The following is a 14,475-nucleotide window of genomic DNA, read 5'->3' on the forward strand; positions in this document are numbered from 1 at the left end:
CAAACTTCCCTTCTCCTAAACCCCAGTGTTATTTAAACGAATACCACTTGGAAAAAAATCAGCCTTATCTCAAGCCTGTTGGATAAATTACATGCACCTGAGAGAGCAGCCTTGAATTTTCCAATTACCTCATACATCTAGGGAACCGCTTGCCATGAAGAAGCCATTGTATTATATCATCTTTCCTCATGTGTCTTTTAATGAATCCAGTTTCAGAATTGAGAACAAAAAGCTTACCATTTGTTTCATTTGGAGGCGGTTTCAGTGATTGGACAACTTTATGTAGATGAATTAACATTGCAATAGAAAATTTCCATAAGACATCTGGGTTCTAGCTGATGTGTTAGCCTTTAAGCAATATTAATGATAACAATTCTGTGACAAATATTTAAAGTTTGTGCGTGGGTGTTAGGGGTGATGTTTCATGCATGCACTACAATGGAGTACAAACCCAATTTAATTCGGCTGCCTTGCCTGCTGAAAGACCTGGCACAGTCAGTGATCCACAGAGCCCAGGACTCCAAGGTGAGGCAAAAAGAGTGGGAGGATTTAGGAACTTTCCCCAGCGTGCTTCAGAAATCACCACTGAATTGTGAGCATTGAAGCATCAACAAGATGCAGCATTATGATGTAAGGTATGTCTCTGGTGTTACAGGTAAGAAAGAAGAGCCACAAATAAAGCCTCAGTCCTCTGGGATGTTGTAACACGATAAACACCTTGGCTGTCTTGGATGATAAACATACACATACCTGTCAGCCCACCCAGACTCTAATGTCCAAAATGCAGTAGTTGCGCAACTTTCCTCCAGAGACTGTATAGCAGTGTGGTAGGTTTGGCTCAGGAAAGAGGTGGTCCCATGAAGTGGATGCTGTTTAGAAGCAGGATACAGTATAGGAAGAGGCATCTCACTCTGCCTTGTTAGCGTCTACATATTGATTTCAATTCTTTTTTCACTTCCTCAGATCCTCCCTGACTGGGTCAAATCGTGTTAGAAGCCCTCCCGGCTGCACAGTCCTCTCTTGTAGCACTCGCTCAGCATCAATGCTGCTTTACAGCCACACGGGTTATTTGATTAATGCCTGTCTCCCTTAGATGCTATCTCAGGAGGACAGGATGGGTTTTCAGGTTTGCTTATATTTCCAGTGCCCAACAATGCCTGGGAAAAGTGTTCAACATACATTTCTGAATTAATGTATGAATAATTAAGCAAGAAAATAATCTCATCCTTCCTTTCTTATGTAGTCTCTACCTATTCATACATTTGGATTTAGCTATGGAATCTGGATAAGAACTCAAGATACTAAAAACATTGTGCAGCTGCACATCTGTCTCCCTGGTTCCCTCCCTGGGTTTTGCTTTTTTTTTTTTTTTCCTATCCATCTTCATCCCCTAGCTACTGACCTCTGTGGTACTTTGTATTATAACTGACCCTGATTTCATTTTTAGTTATGAAAACATTTTAGTCTAGGCCATATGCCTAGGAATTCTGAATTTCTATTATAATTATCTTTGTGCCTACAGATGTGCTTTTAAATTTTTCCTGCCCTTTCCTCAGGCTAGATGTTATATAACAAATAGCAGCACAATATCCCACTTTGCAAACCTAATTCTTTCAAGGTATTGTAGCAGATAGCAAAATTTCAGACAATCAGAGGCCACATTGAGCACTGGTGTTTCCATGCTTATCCTATTAGTGTAGGAGAATCTGACTTCACCTTTGAGCCCTGCTAAAAGCTATTTCATTGAGCGACAGACAATCAGAACAAGGAAACAATTCAGTTTCATAAATTGCCACAGTAGATCACTCACAGGATCGCTAGAGAAAGAGGTCATGTCCCATAAAGAGAGAATTCTACCTAATGCTGTTTATAATGATTGCATGGCAACAGGAGTCTTTTTTATTTTTTTTAGAGACAGAGCCTTGCTCTGTGGCCCAGGCTGCCATGGTGTGATCTCAGCTTACTACAACCTCCACCTCCCGAGTTCAAGTGATTCTCCTGCCTCAACCTCCCGAGTAGCTGCGATTACAGGTGGCCAACATCACGCCTAGCTAATTTTTGTATTTTTAGTAGAGATGGGGTTTTGCCATGTTGGCCATGCTGGTCTCAAACTCCTAGCCTCAAGTGATCTGCCTGCCTCGGCCTCCCAAAGTGATGGGATTACAGGCGTGAGCCACCGCACGGGGCCTGCAATAGGAGTCATTGAGGAGGTTTTTAAAGGGCCCAGGACTCTGCCTAGCTGTGGCATGCACGATACTCCTATTTGATCAGTGTGACTAAAGCAAAGTCAAACTACGAACCTTCCATGAAGTCAATTCTGTCAGGTAAGAAATACCTTAGAAATCTGGGGCTCAGGGATGTTGCACTTTGGTGACATACATTCAGTTCACCACCTGGCTCTTTCAGCTGCACCCATGCTGCTGCCTGTTCTCGCGTTCCCACACCTTGTCTCACAGCACTAACACTAGCACTTGTGTGGCTCTTCATGGTTTTCAAAGCGTTTGTTACCTCATATCATCCATGCCCAAGTCAGGTGCAATAGGCAGATGTAAAAAGCAAATCCAGCAGCAATAGCGTGACATGAAGGAAGGCTGGCTGACATGGGCCAGACTCATAGTGTGGCACCACAGTTAGGCCACTGTGCTGGGGGATGCTGCCCATTGCCAGAAGGTGCAAAGACCCACCCTGTCATACCTAGACTTTGAGAAACTGATTTACACTAAAATGAATATGAGCCGGAGATAGATATATGAATATCAGAATGCCAATTCTGTGAACTCATGAGATATTTCCATCCCAGCACTAGGGTTTGGTATACTCCATTCCATTAAGGCAGTGGTTCCATTTTTTTTCTGCATCCACATCAAATCAATTGAATCTCACGGTTATGAGAACACCTACCCAAGACATAACCAGGTTGCTCTGCTTACAACAAGGAACATTAGAGAAGCTATTTTAAAATATCAGGAGGCATCTACCTTATAGTCGATTACTTGTCAGTGGCCTCAGTACCTGAAGATTGTAGGTTACAATCCCTGTATACCTCTCCAAACTAAAATTCAGAGTGCTTGAACCTGAAAGAATTCTCTCCCCTAAACAGTGCTTGACTAGACACTGACAATGTTCATCTGATACCTTCTGGCTGACATTACTGACTATCTGGTCAGACATGTTATAGTATATGTATCTGCTATGAAATTCCCAGTGGAGCATGAGATATATGCTAATCCACACATTTTACAGATGAAAGGATTGAGATGTCCAAGGAACCTGCAGCTTGCCTAGTATCAATCAGCAAATGGCAGAGCCAGGTTTGAACATTCTTGCTGGTCTGGGAGCCACTGCTTCTCAGGTGACTCAATCTTTACCTTGGTGTATTGATCTTATAGCAAAACTTCAAAAAGGCAATATTACTTCCTCTGCTTCTTGAATTTTTTTTGCTTGGAGTTTTGCTCTTGTTGCCGAGGCTGGAGTGCAATGGCACAATCTCAGCTCACCGTAACCTCCACCTCCTGGGTTCAAGTGATTCTCCTGCCTCAGCCTCCTGAGTAGCTATGATTACAAGCATGCACCACCATGCTCGGCTAATTTTATATATATATATATTTTTAGTAGAGATGGGGTTTCTCCATGTTGGTCAGGCTGGTCTCAAACTCCTGACCTTAGGTGGTCCAACTGCCTCAGCCTCCCAAAGCGCTGGGATTACAGGCGTGAGCCACCGTGCCTGGCCTGCTTCTTGATTTTATCAGGAACCTTGTTGCTGCTGAGTTCTGAAAACTGCCCACCTTATAAATGAGGAAATCAGAATGTAGAGAAAGTAAGGATTTTTTTCAAGCTTACACGCCCAGCTAAGATGAACCTAGAACTAGAGTCAAGTCTTAGTTCTAGACCAGAATTCTTCCCACCAGGCCATTGTCTTTACCTTTGTAAGTCTTTAGATCTTGTCCTTACAGAAAACCTCTGCTTCAACAGGCTCTGAGTGCCTCAGTCCTCACTGTGACTGGGTTAACATAGGGTCTTCTTTCCTAACTCAAAGGACAGAAATGTTTCTATGTAGGAAGAACTGATTCTTTCTAGCAGAAATTAGCAGATTAAGTGTTTTTTGAACAACTGCTAATGAGAAGAAGGAAATATGAATAAATTCCTGAAGTGTAAAAGTCTCAAGTGTTTGTATTAGGGTAGAAACTACTATATGAACAACACAAAAATCTCAGTAGCTTAAAAAAAAAAAAAAAGATTCTTTGATCACGTCATAGCCCCGTGTAGGTGAGCTGGGGCAAGGGAAGGGCACATGGGGAAGCCATCCAGGGACTGAGGCTTTACTAGTCTAATAGAAGGGCTGATGGCCAAAAACCAGGCTAAGAACTGCTGAGCTAGTGGCTTCACCCTTCTCTAGGGCCTTGTAATCTTCCATCAGTTCCTTGGCAACCCAGAGGCCGAGGAGGGAAGAAACAGCATGAATAATCTTTTATAACGTTGTAGAGGGCAGTCTAGAAGTGACTTACATCACTTTTCTCCACAGTCCGTTGACTAGAACTCAGTAATATGGACCCCATCAAACTGCAGCAAAGACTGGGAAATACAGTCTCTCTGGGTGCCCAGGAGGAAAAGAAAACGGGCTTAGTGAACACGTAGCATTATTTCTGCTACACTGTCAAACACATTATTAATTAGATTATATCAATACTACTATCAGTATTGGATTATACCAATACTATTATTAATATTGGATTGGATTAGTATTGGACTGGATTAGTATTTATTAGATTATACCAAATACTAAAAGAAATAATGATACTAAATGCTACAAATACTGTAAATTTGTAAAAATACAAATACTATTAAAGATGACACATATATTACATCCTATTATACATACAGTAGAAATGCCATAATAGAAATACTAAATGATACAGTGAACCAAAGGATACACTACTAAATGATATGGTGATAACCATTAAATGACTGAGTGATATACAACACTAAATGATACAGTGATGCAAATACTAAATGATAGACTGACACTAAATGATCCAATGGTACAGATACTCAATATCTGTTTATGTACAAAGCAGCTCCTTGATCCTCGGCCGGAGAGGAAGAACTGTGCACTGAGAGAAGGGCAGAGGTGGCTGGCTGCAGGGATCGACTCTCTGCCACACCCACAAAAAGGTGGTTGCGGGAGCAACATCATTGGCAAGAAGAGATGAAGAGATAGGATGGAGCCTGAGTTAGAGAAAGTAATAACAGTGACTCTCCCCTCATCAGGTAGGAAGACAAAGGCAACACAGAACTTTACTAGCTCTTTTTTTTCCTTTTCTTTTTTTTTTTTTCTGAGACAGGGTCTCACTTTATTGCCCAGGCTGGAATACACTGGTGCAGTCACAATTCACTGCAACCTCAACCTCCTGGGCTCAAGGAATCCTCCTGCCTCAGCCTCCCAAGTAGCTACGCACTAGCACGCCTAGCTAATGTTTTATTCTTCGTAGAGATGGGGTCTTACTGTGTTGCCCAGTCTGGTCTTGAACTCCTGGCTTCAAGCCGTCCTCCTGCCTCGGCCTCCCAAAGTGTTGGGATTACAAGCATGAGTCACCACGCCTGCCCTGCGTTTTGAACTTTACTGAAGCTTATGTACAATTCTGCCAGAGCTGTTTTCCAAAATTATCCAACTCTAAAACATTTTAACTAAAAAACAACTGGTTTCCATACCACTCATTAAATAAATTGACCTATTAATTGGTTAACTAATTGGTTAACATAACATCTCCTCAATTCTAGGGATAAGATTATGCCTCATTTTGAGGAAGGTGAAAGGCTTGACAGTGAACTGAGATGCAAAGAACACAGTGTGAGGCTCGTGGTTAGGTTGTTATTCCCAGATCCTAATACAAACCAGCAATGGCGGTATTCTGAGCCCTTATCCACAGGAGGTTAGATGCCAAAAAGGACTCTGAGGTCAGCCAAGGTGAGCTTGGTGACAGACTCTCCAGACCCTGATAGAACTTGTTTGGCCAAATCTTTCTTTTTTTCTTGGAGCTGTAAGATCTTTTCTTCTACTGTTCCCTCACAAACAAATCTAAAAAATAAATAAATAAGGAAACTGTCAAAAACTCAAAGCAGCACATCTAATAACATACTCAAACTTTTATGGCACTTTAGTTTTTAATGAGGCTTTTTCCTTTAAGTCTTCTTAGATCCAGTTAAGAGCCCTCCCTGTCTGAGGGATCTAAACAACCTTGACTAGATATATGTCCATTGGAAAGGATGTGACTCACATTGACATTTTAATATGTTCTGAAGCTAAGGTAATTGAAAAAAACTCAAAATAAGCAAAAGATATCCCATTCCAAAAAAGCATAGAGATCCAGCTTTCACCCAGAAAGTTCTACCTTGGTAAGTCCATAGGCCTCAAAGGTCAACAAATTTCTGCTAGTTTAAGTAGGGTATCTATTTCTTAGTGAATTCACACTGAAAAGTTTTAAAACCAAGTAAATGTCACTGTTGTCATATATTCACTCATTCAAAAGTCCGATTAAGCACTCACTATGCCATGCTAGGTGTGGGGACAGAGACACGAATATGGTCTTGCTCTGAAGCAGAATACAAGTGAGACAGGCGTGAAAATAAATAATAATGTGACCTGGTAAGTGCTACAGTGGAAGTATGTGCAGTGTGCAAAAGGAGGAAAAGGAGATGTGTCCAGGGTCGTCAGGGAAAGCTCCATTAAAGAGTTAACTCTTAATTTGTGACTCGTATGTTGGGCAAGAGTTTGCCAGAGAGAGCAGTGAGGACAGCACCCTGGGGAAAGGAAACACGTGCAAAACCATGGCTGAGTTTCAGAGCATGGTATAGTGAAGGAAGTTCACACTGACCATGTTGTCCACAACGGCAAAAGCTCAAGAGGCTGGCGGGCCCAGATCACAGGTGGTGGTGCATGTCATGCTAAGACATCTTGATTTGATCCTATGGGAGGTGAGAGCTACTGAAGAATATGAGTGGATGACACAATCAGACTATCAGTTAGGAGGAGCCCTTTGCTGGTGATGCAGAGAACGGGAGGTAGCTGAGTGGGAAAGCGGGACCTGGCAGTGGGCATGGGAAGGAAAATATGGTTATCAGAAACATTTAGAAAATACAACTAAAGGGCTTGGTATGTGGAAAAGTGAGAAAGTAGGAGGTCTAGTTTTTGGCTAGATAATTAGATAAACAGTGATACTATTCACAAAGACAATGACTACAGAAGAAGAGCAGATTTGAGGTCTTAGGAAGAAAAATATTAATTTTGATTTGTAACATTTGAGCACCTGAAACATGTAGTTATACTTGCTACATAGTGGGTGCTCAAAAGGTATGTTTTATGAGCTGAATGCTCAGATGAACAATGAATAAAAGAAGGAATAACAGATGAGTATGTGGACACTCGGATTCAGATATTCAGCAGGGGCTGTGATGTTCAGGTCTTAAGTTTAGGAGACCTTGGAACTAAAGATACAGATTTTGGACTTACTGGAGTGGATAGAATTTATAAAGGAAGGAGCGTACAGAATGAGGAGAGAAGAGCGCTAACAACAGGAAGACTATCACAATCACTATATTTGGCAAAGTCTGGAAGTCACTGGTGCCCTTTAACAAGAGCAATTTCAGGGCAGCAACAGGGGTAAAGGCCAGTTTGCAAAGGCTGAGGAATGAATGGGAAGTAATCAAGTAAAGGCCCAGTGATTCCTAATTCTTCAGGAAAACTGGTCATGAAAGGGAAGGAGAAAAACAGGGCCATTGTGAGAGGGAATTGGTTGCATTAAGGCAGGTTTTGTTGTTTTTAAAGACAAGGGGGTCCAAAATAGGAGACACTTTGCAAAATAACTGGTTCATGCTCATCAGAATGCCAGTGTCATTAAAACACAAAGACTGAGGTACTGCTCCAGATCAGAGACAAACTTATGACCACTGCATGCTACCAGGATCTGGGATTCTTTTTTGCTATGTAGGACATCACTGGGACAAGTGACGTTGAGTAAGATCTGTAGATCAGATAATAGTGTCTTGTTAATTTTAATAACCTGATTTTGATAATTGTATTGGGGTTATATAAGAGAATTCCCTTAATTTTAAGAAATGAACACTTAAGTATTTAGCGACAAAGGAGCATCCGGTCTATAACTTGTTCTCAAGTGGTCCAGAAAAATGTTTATATCTACATGCACACACAGAATATGGGAACTTTTTGGTACTACTCTTGCACCTTTTCTGTATGTCTGAAATTATGTCAAAATAAAAGTTAAAAAGCAAAATAAGAGAGAGGAGGGTTTCCTGGACTGCACTCACCATATGCACAAGCTTGCCCTTCTTTTGCAGTGACCAACTTCAAACTTACCCAAATTTCTGACTGGTTTGCCTGAGGGTATGCCTCAGGAGCTTCATTAGGAAAGTCATCACTAAATACTTTACATTTTATTAAGACACTACCCAAGAAAGAAAGACTTTCTCAAAGTAGAAGTTGAGAAGGGTCCAGGGTCCTGGGGACCATTACTTACCTGTGTATGACAACATCTTTCTGCTGCCCGACTCGGTAAATTCGGTCACACGCTTGATCTTCAAGTGATGGATTCCTGTTAGAAGACAGGGAAAGCTCAAAGGAACTGATACACTAGATCAGAAGCGGCAAACTATGGCCCATGGGCCAAATCCAGCCCACAGCTTGTTTTTGTAGCTAAAAATGATTATTACATTTTAAAGGGATTTATGAAAGCAAAGCAAAGCAAAACAAAACACACAGATCCTGTGACAGAGAACTATGTGGGCTGTAATGCCCGCAAGAAAAAAAATCTGTTGACCCCTGTCCTAGGCTATACTGGCCTAAGACAAGCTGGTGCCAGATAACAGGTCATCTGTTGACCTGTCTGACCAATCTGGGCTGTCTGGAGAACTGGATCAGTGACAGAACCCAGCAACAGTGCCTGGTGCAGCGTCTTTGATTGGCATAACTGGAAAGCCAGAAACTGGTACTCATTATGAGATTTTTCTGGTAGCCACACACTAACTCATTCATTTTGTAGCCACGAAAAGATGTGTTTGTACACTACTACATACAATGAATCCAAGGGTAAGGTATTAAGTATATTTCTAACAATTAGAAAACCCCTATTCCTTTTCCTTTTGGAATAAAGCTTCTCCTTCTTTGCGAAGGTTAAAATTTCCTTGGATCCCAGCAAATATGTCTGGAATACGGTATTCTGGAGAAGAGGTAAAACTGAGCAATGTTAACTCTTAGCAACATTAACTCGTGAAGAGAAGCTTGTGCTCCCAGTTTCCATGGAAACAGATGTTAGATTAACAATAATGTGAATGAACTATTTTGAGTAGTCATTTGAAGGCTTGCTAGCCCAGGAACTCAGGGGAGTCAACTAGCCCTATATCCTGCTTAGATCTATATCTACAGACACTTAAAAACAGAAGCGTCTCCGCAATATGAACACAGCAATCAACATGAGAAGTCAGTTCCTACTGCCCCTCTAGCCCACTGGCCTCCTTGCTGTGCTGTGACGACTCAAGACGAGTCCAGAATCATTACCAGTGCATGTCCAAAAGAAAGAGATGGTTTCCTCCAGTCAGGTTTAAACCAACACCTCCAGCCAAGAGAGAGATCAGCATTACCTTCCAAAGGAAACACAACGTCAACTTTAAACAGACTTGGTCTTGAAACACATCTTGGTCTCAGATTTAAGTCCACGATTAAGATAGACAAGCACTATGCTCCTAACAAATTTCCTACTGCTGTTATAAATTTAAACATTATGATGCTATCTCCCATGTCTCACTGTTGAGAAAATCTCATCACATTTTATATATGAGTCAACCTCAAAAATTAACTGAGTACCTGCCAAAATATATAAATACCGTAATTTAGGACCCTGGGGATGGTCAGCTCAATAAACTTTCAATTAACCAGATTATGTTTTTCATTAGTCCCTACCCCTCCATTGCTACAATAATTCTCCTGCCTATCATTCGACCGATGCTTTCCAAATCCTAATTAGATGTCTGTATTCTTTCATTTTCTTTCACATTTCCTTATACCAAAACCCCACCTATCCTTCAAAGCTTGCTGCCTCTACAGAGTTCCCCTCTTCTAACCAGCTCTGCTCTTAATCTCCTTTTAGTCCTCATATTGTATTTTTAGAATATTTGTGCTCTTTAAAAAGTACCCCAATACATGTCTAAGAAATTCTAAACCCTTGGAAGAATCAAGCCTGTAAATATTTTTAAGTTGCCATATTAGAATTCTCTTTGTATGGGCAGGCATAGTGGCTCACGCCTGTAATCCTAGCACTTTGGGAAGCCAAGGCAGGCAAATCACCTGAGGTCAGGAGTTCGAGACCAGCCTGGCCAACATGGTGAAACCCCATCTCTACTAAAAATACAAAATTAGCCAGGCATGGTGGCAGGATCCTGTAATCCCAGCCACTTGGGAGGCTGAGGCAGGAGAATCACTTGAACCTGGGAGGCGGAGGTTGCAGTGAGCTGAGATCACACTATTGCAGTACAGCCTGGGCAACAAGAGCAAAACTCCATCTCAAAAAAAAACCAAAACAAAAATCAAACAAACAAAATTCTCTCTGTATAACTCAGAACAATTAATGATGCAGCTCTGATGTGACCAGCTTGTACCTGAGGGCCTCTGGAGCGGTTAAATGCCTCTACCAAGTCCATTCTCTGCTTGGGGTTGACAGAGCCATCGATGGTGGCATAAGTCAGTCCATGCTTCTTCAGGTGCAATGCTACAACTTTCAGCATGTTGGTCCACTGAGAGACAATGACACTGGAAAAAAGAATAAAAAATATCCTAACATAGATTAAACAAACCCATCTGCAGGGCTTTAACACCCCCATCATTCTTAAGATTAGCTATCAAATGTTGACAAAGAAAGGTCTTCTCCTATCTAAGGCAGAAGGCACACATTTAGCTCATGTCTTAAGATTATAATGCTTCCAGTTATTTCTAGATCCTTTCTATAATTTATTTCGTGCTAAATGAAGTCAGAAAAGTGGTAAAGTAATGACTCCGGAATTCTTTTATTTGGGGGCCTAGTGCTCATCCAGAAATCTGTGGTCCTGCACAAAAGGGGCACTGACCACCCTTCCTGTGCCAGCCCAAACAACAATCTACTGAGGCTCCCTCCTGCCCCCATGCTATCTTTATGGAGTCTTGCATTTTTATACTATTTTATGTAAACAAATGCAGGTGTGTAGCACACCTGCCGGGTATAACAAATGACAAAATGAACCTCCTTGTGTCTGAGGACCCAGCTTAACAAGAACATTACCAGCGTTGCTGGAGCCTCCTCCCTCCCTTACTTTTCTTTCTATGCTTCTTTTTGAACACTTCTTCAGATGCTTAGCTTCCCCCTGCTCCTCTAGGGACGTCCTTTTCCATTTGCACCACAAATATTTTAATAAGAAATCACAAGGAATGTGTGCTGTAACCTCGGTGCTTTATGCTGAACATGACTTGCAGTTCTTGATAGAAAAAACTAAGATTTATAACTCTCAGCAAACTCAAATTTTCTCGATTAATTATGACCCATACTTGGATAACGAGAAAACGCAGTTACCTCTTTTGGGACCCTGAATTTCTTTGAATTGCCTCCAATTCCGCCAACAGAGATGAAATCTGGGAAAAGGTTACATCATCATTGTATGTTTGAACAATTCACTTTGATCCATCTCCTCTCACCTGCTGTGTGAAGCCGTCTCCTAGATGGCGTCTGTGCTTTGGCCTCACCCGTCTCTGTTCCACCCTCCTCTCTGCAGCCAGAAAGCTCTTTCTAAAATCCGAGTTTGTCACTTCACCCCTCTGGCTAAAGCCCTTGCATAGCTTCCCACTGAGGATAAAGGCCGAGCTCCTCAAGGCGGCTTGACGGACCCTTGCTGCCCCAGCCTCTGCTTACTTCTCTGGGTTAGACTCTCACTGTGCCCTCCTCAAATGACACAGCAGTCACACCAAAATTCTTCCCGTAAATCACACCTTGGCCCATCTTGTCCATTCTGTTCCGTCTGCCTAGAATACCCTTTTGTGTCCGCTTAATGTCACTTCTTCTTGGAGGCCCTCCCAACCCCCAAAGTATGGGTTAGGTGCCTGCTGCCCATATGCTATCACAGCACCTTCTGTTTCTATGATCACAGTCCTTATCATACTATATATGAACTCCTTACACTCCAGTGAAGCAAATATTAGAAGACTACCTTCTCTGTTTTGGCTGTGTGTGAGGGCCTGTGAGTACACACGTGGCCGAAACAGAGAAGGTCCTCTCCTAATGTTTGCCGAAGAAAGTGAAACAGCTTTACCCGCTTTGTAGCCTGCCCCCAGATGTCACTGAAGAGGACCTGTCCAGACAGAGGAACAATTGTTAAAGCTTCCAAACAGGCTCCCTGGGTAAAGAACCCTTAGGGTACATTTGAGTCGACAGGGGAGCAGTCAGTAAGAACACGTCGGGCATGACTTTGGAGTGCAGCTAGGCTCCTTGTTCCCAACTGCTCATGTGAAAAACCTTTCAAGAGCCTCCAAGGGCCCCAGAGTTCACCCCCAGAATACTGGAGAAGGAAGAAACCTGGGCTGTAAGTCAATCAGGAGACAAATACTCAGAAGTTCTTCCTCTGTCCTCATGTGGCTGAAGCACTTTGGGACTGATTCCTCATCAGTGAAAAGAAGGACTTAGGCCAGATGAATTCTGAGGTGCCCTGAGCTCCCACATTCTAGTCATGCTGTTAGCGGTCACCACATGGGGCTGCTTTCCAATCTTAAACATTCTGTGCCTAGGCAGGAAGTGAGTCACAGGACTGTACCATTCAAATTAGCAGAAAGAAAAGCAGGTACATCTGTTTTTTTAGTTAACAATAGAACAGAGACACTGATGTGCCTGGTGTCTTGGCAACTTGAGATTGTGGAATGCGCTGTGACTCCCACATGAAAAAGCTGGCAATGGTGTTTTGAGAAACCTGCAGTGGATGGGCTGGACTTACGGCCCAGGAGTCAGGGTCAAATTCCAGTAAGAAGCCTCCTTCCCTACATGAAACAACCTTACGTGGTTTGAACTATGAATGGACATATGTTAAGAAAGCTTGTGACTAAATATTAACTGTGTTTCATTAAACAAGGAGCACAAATGATTAGGAATATAAGTTTTAGCCCGACAGCTAACTCTGAAGGCACCAGCATGTGTGTTCTGGCCACATGTGATGTTCTGTTTCTCTCAGCTATTAGTGGTGAAGACCTAGGTAAACGTTTTAAACTTTTAATTAAAAGGCAGCATTCCTTTGAAAAAATAATGCCATTCCCCTGGAAGAGACCTCCTTTCTAGTTATTAATACGCTTTTTCAAAAAAAGCCCTTGAAGAGAGGTTGAGCCCACGATCGCAGCTTGAGATGCTAAGAGAGAAACAAGCCCCACTTCCGAGACAGGCAGGCAGATGAAGCACATTCCAAGCCAGCAGACAGGCAGGACTCAGGTTACGGCATAGCTCAGCCTTCTTCCAGCAGAAGGTTTCTGCCTTAAAAAGCTCTTATGAAAACAGAACAGAATGACTAATGAAGATAGAAGGCTACGTAGGAAATGCAACTCACAGACGGAAGCCTTTCAACAAGTCAGAGCAACTGGCGCTCACGTGGACGACACTGTCTCTACAGTCAAGCCTTTGTTTTCCTTTTCAGCTTTCTCTAAACAAACTGCTCACTCGCATAGGCCCTGTCCCTAGCACAAACCTGGCAAGCTCCCCAGTGACCCATGACAGAAAATCTGCTTCAGTGCAATGCTGAGGATGTCCCAGATTACCCTCTGAAAGCCCCCTACGTAATAAGGCTTTCGTGTTATCTGTGAAACAAATGAAGCTTTAAGACTGGAGGGAGAATCTGATCAGCTGGAATCTAATGACTCTAGCTCTATTGGCAAATGGACGTTCCCACTTGGACAAATGAGGTGCTGTCACACAGGAAAATGTGTGAGGAATCGACGTCTCTACTGCTACAGAGGAGACAAAATACCTTGGTGCTCTCTCGCGTGTCTTCAAAAATCTCCATCTTGAAGAAGGTGCCGTTAAGGGAAACAGCGGAAGACGGCTCCGAGTCATGGAGCTCTGAAAAGGTCAAAGCGCTGAGCTGTTCCTCCAGGGAAAGGACGAGACCTTCACCCTTCAGTTCCATTGGATCCAGGGCCTCAACAGGTAAAAAAGGACAGGAGCAGATGGGCGTTAAGGCAGCAAACCTTGTTACCTGATGATGTTAACACTTCGCAGAGCAAAATGCCTTATAATTTGTCATCAGTAACTCCTTAAGACACCGTGATTAAAGTGTGATCTTGCAAGTTTTTTCACCAGATAAACCAAATGATGGAACTGCCAGACAGATGACATAATCATTCCATTTTTCCAAGCTAGAATACATTGAGCTATTGATAATCACAATATATACTATAGCTTCTCAAGT

The 14,475-nt window shown here is 42.4% G+C and overlaps 1 protein-coding gene across 3 annotated transcripts in view; it reads right to left on the reverse strand.

The window, feature by feature from the left end:
* Nucleotides 1-4,649: 4,649 nt before the first annotated feature.
* TTF2 (transcription termination factor 2) overlaps nt 4,650-14,475 on the reverse strand; it is a 48,597-nt gene continuing 38,771 nt past the window's right edge. For 2 of the 3 annotated variants that reach the window (XM_037736997.1, XM_037736996.1), the window contains exons 18-23: nt 14,035-14,205; nt 11,610-11,668; nt 10,666-10,816; nt 9,569-9,651; nt 8,532-8,606; nt 4,650-6,076 (exon numbers count right to left, since the gene is read on the reverse strand). In XM_037736997.1, coding sequence (XP_037592925.1) covers nt 5,932-6,076; nt 8,532-8,606; nt 9,569-9,651; nt 10,666-10,816; nt 11,610-11,668; nt 14,035-14,205 — 684 coding nt within the window. In that variant the 3' untranslated portion in view covers nt 4,650-5,931. The remainder of the gene's footprint in view (nt 6,077-8,531; nt 8,607-9,568; nt 9,652-10,665; nt 10,817-11,609; nt 11,669-14,034; nt 14,206-14,475) is intronic. The other variant, XM_017524179.2, reaches the window with a different exon arrangement.

This window comes from Cebus imitator, unplaced genomic scaffold, assembly GCF_001604975.1.
Source record: "Cebus imitator isolate Cc_AM_T3 unplaced genomic scaffold, Cebus_imitator-1.0 Scaffold32, whole genome shotgun sequence".
NCBI classification, from domain to species: Eukaryota; Metazoa; Chordata; class Mammalia; order Primates; family Cebidae; genus Cebus; species Cebus imitator.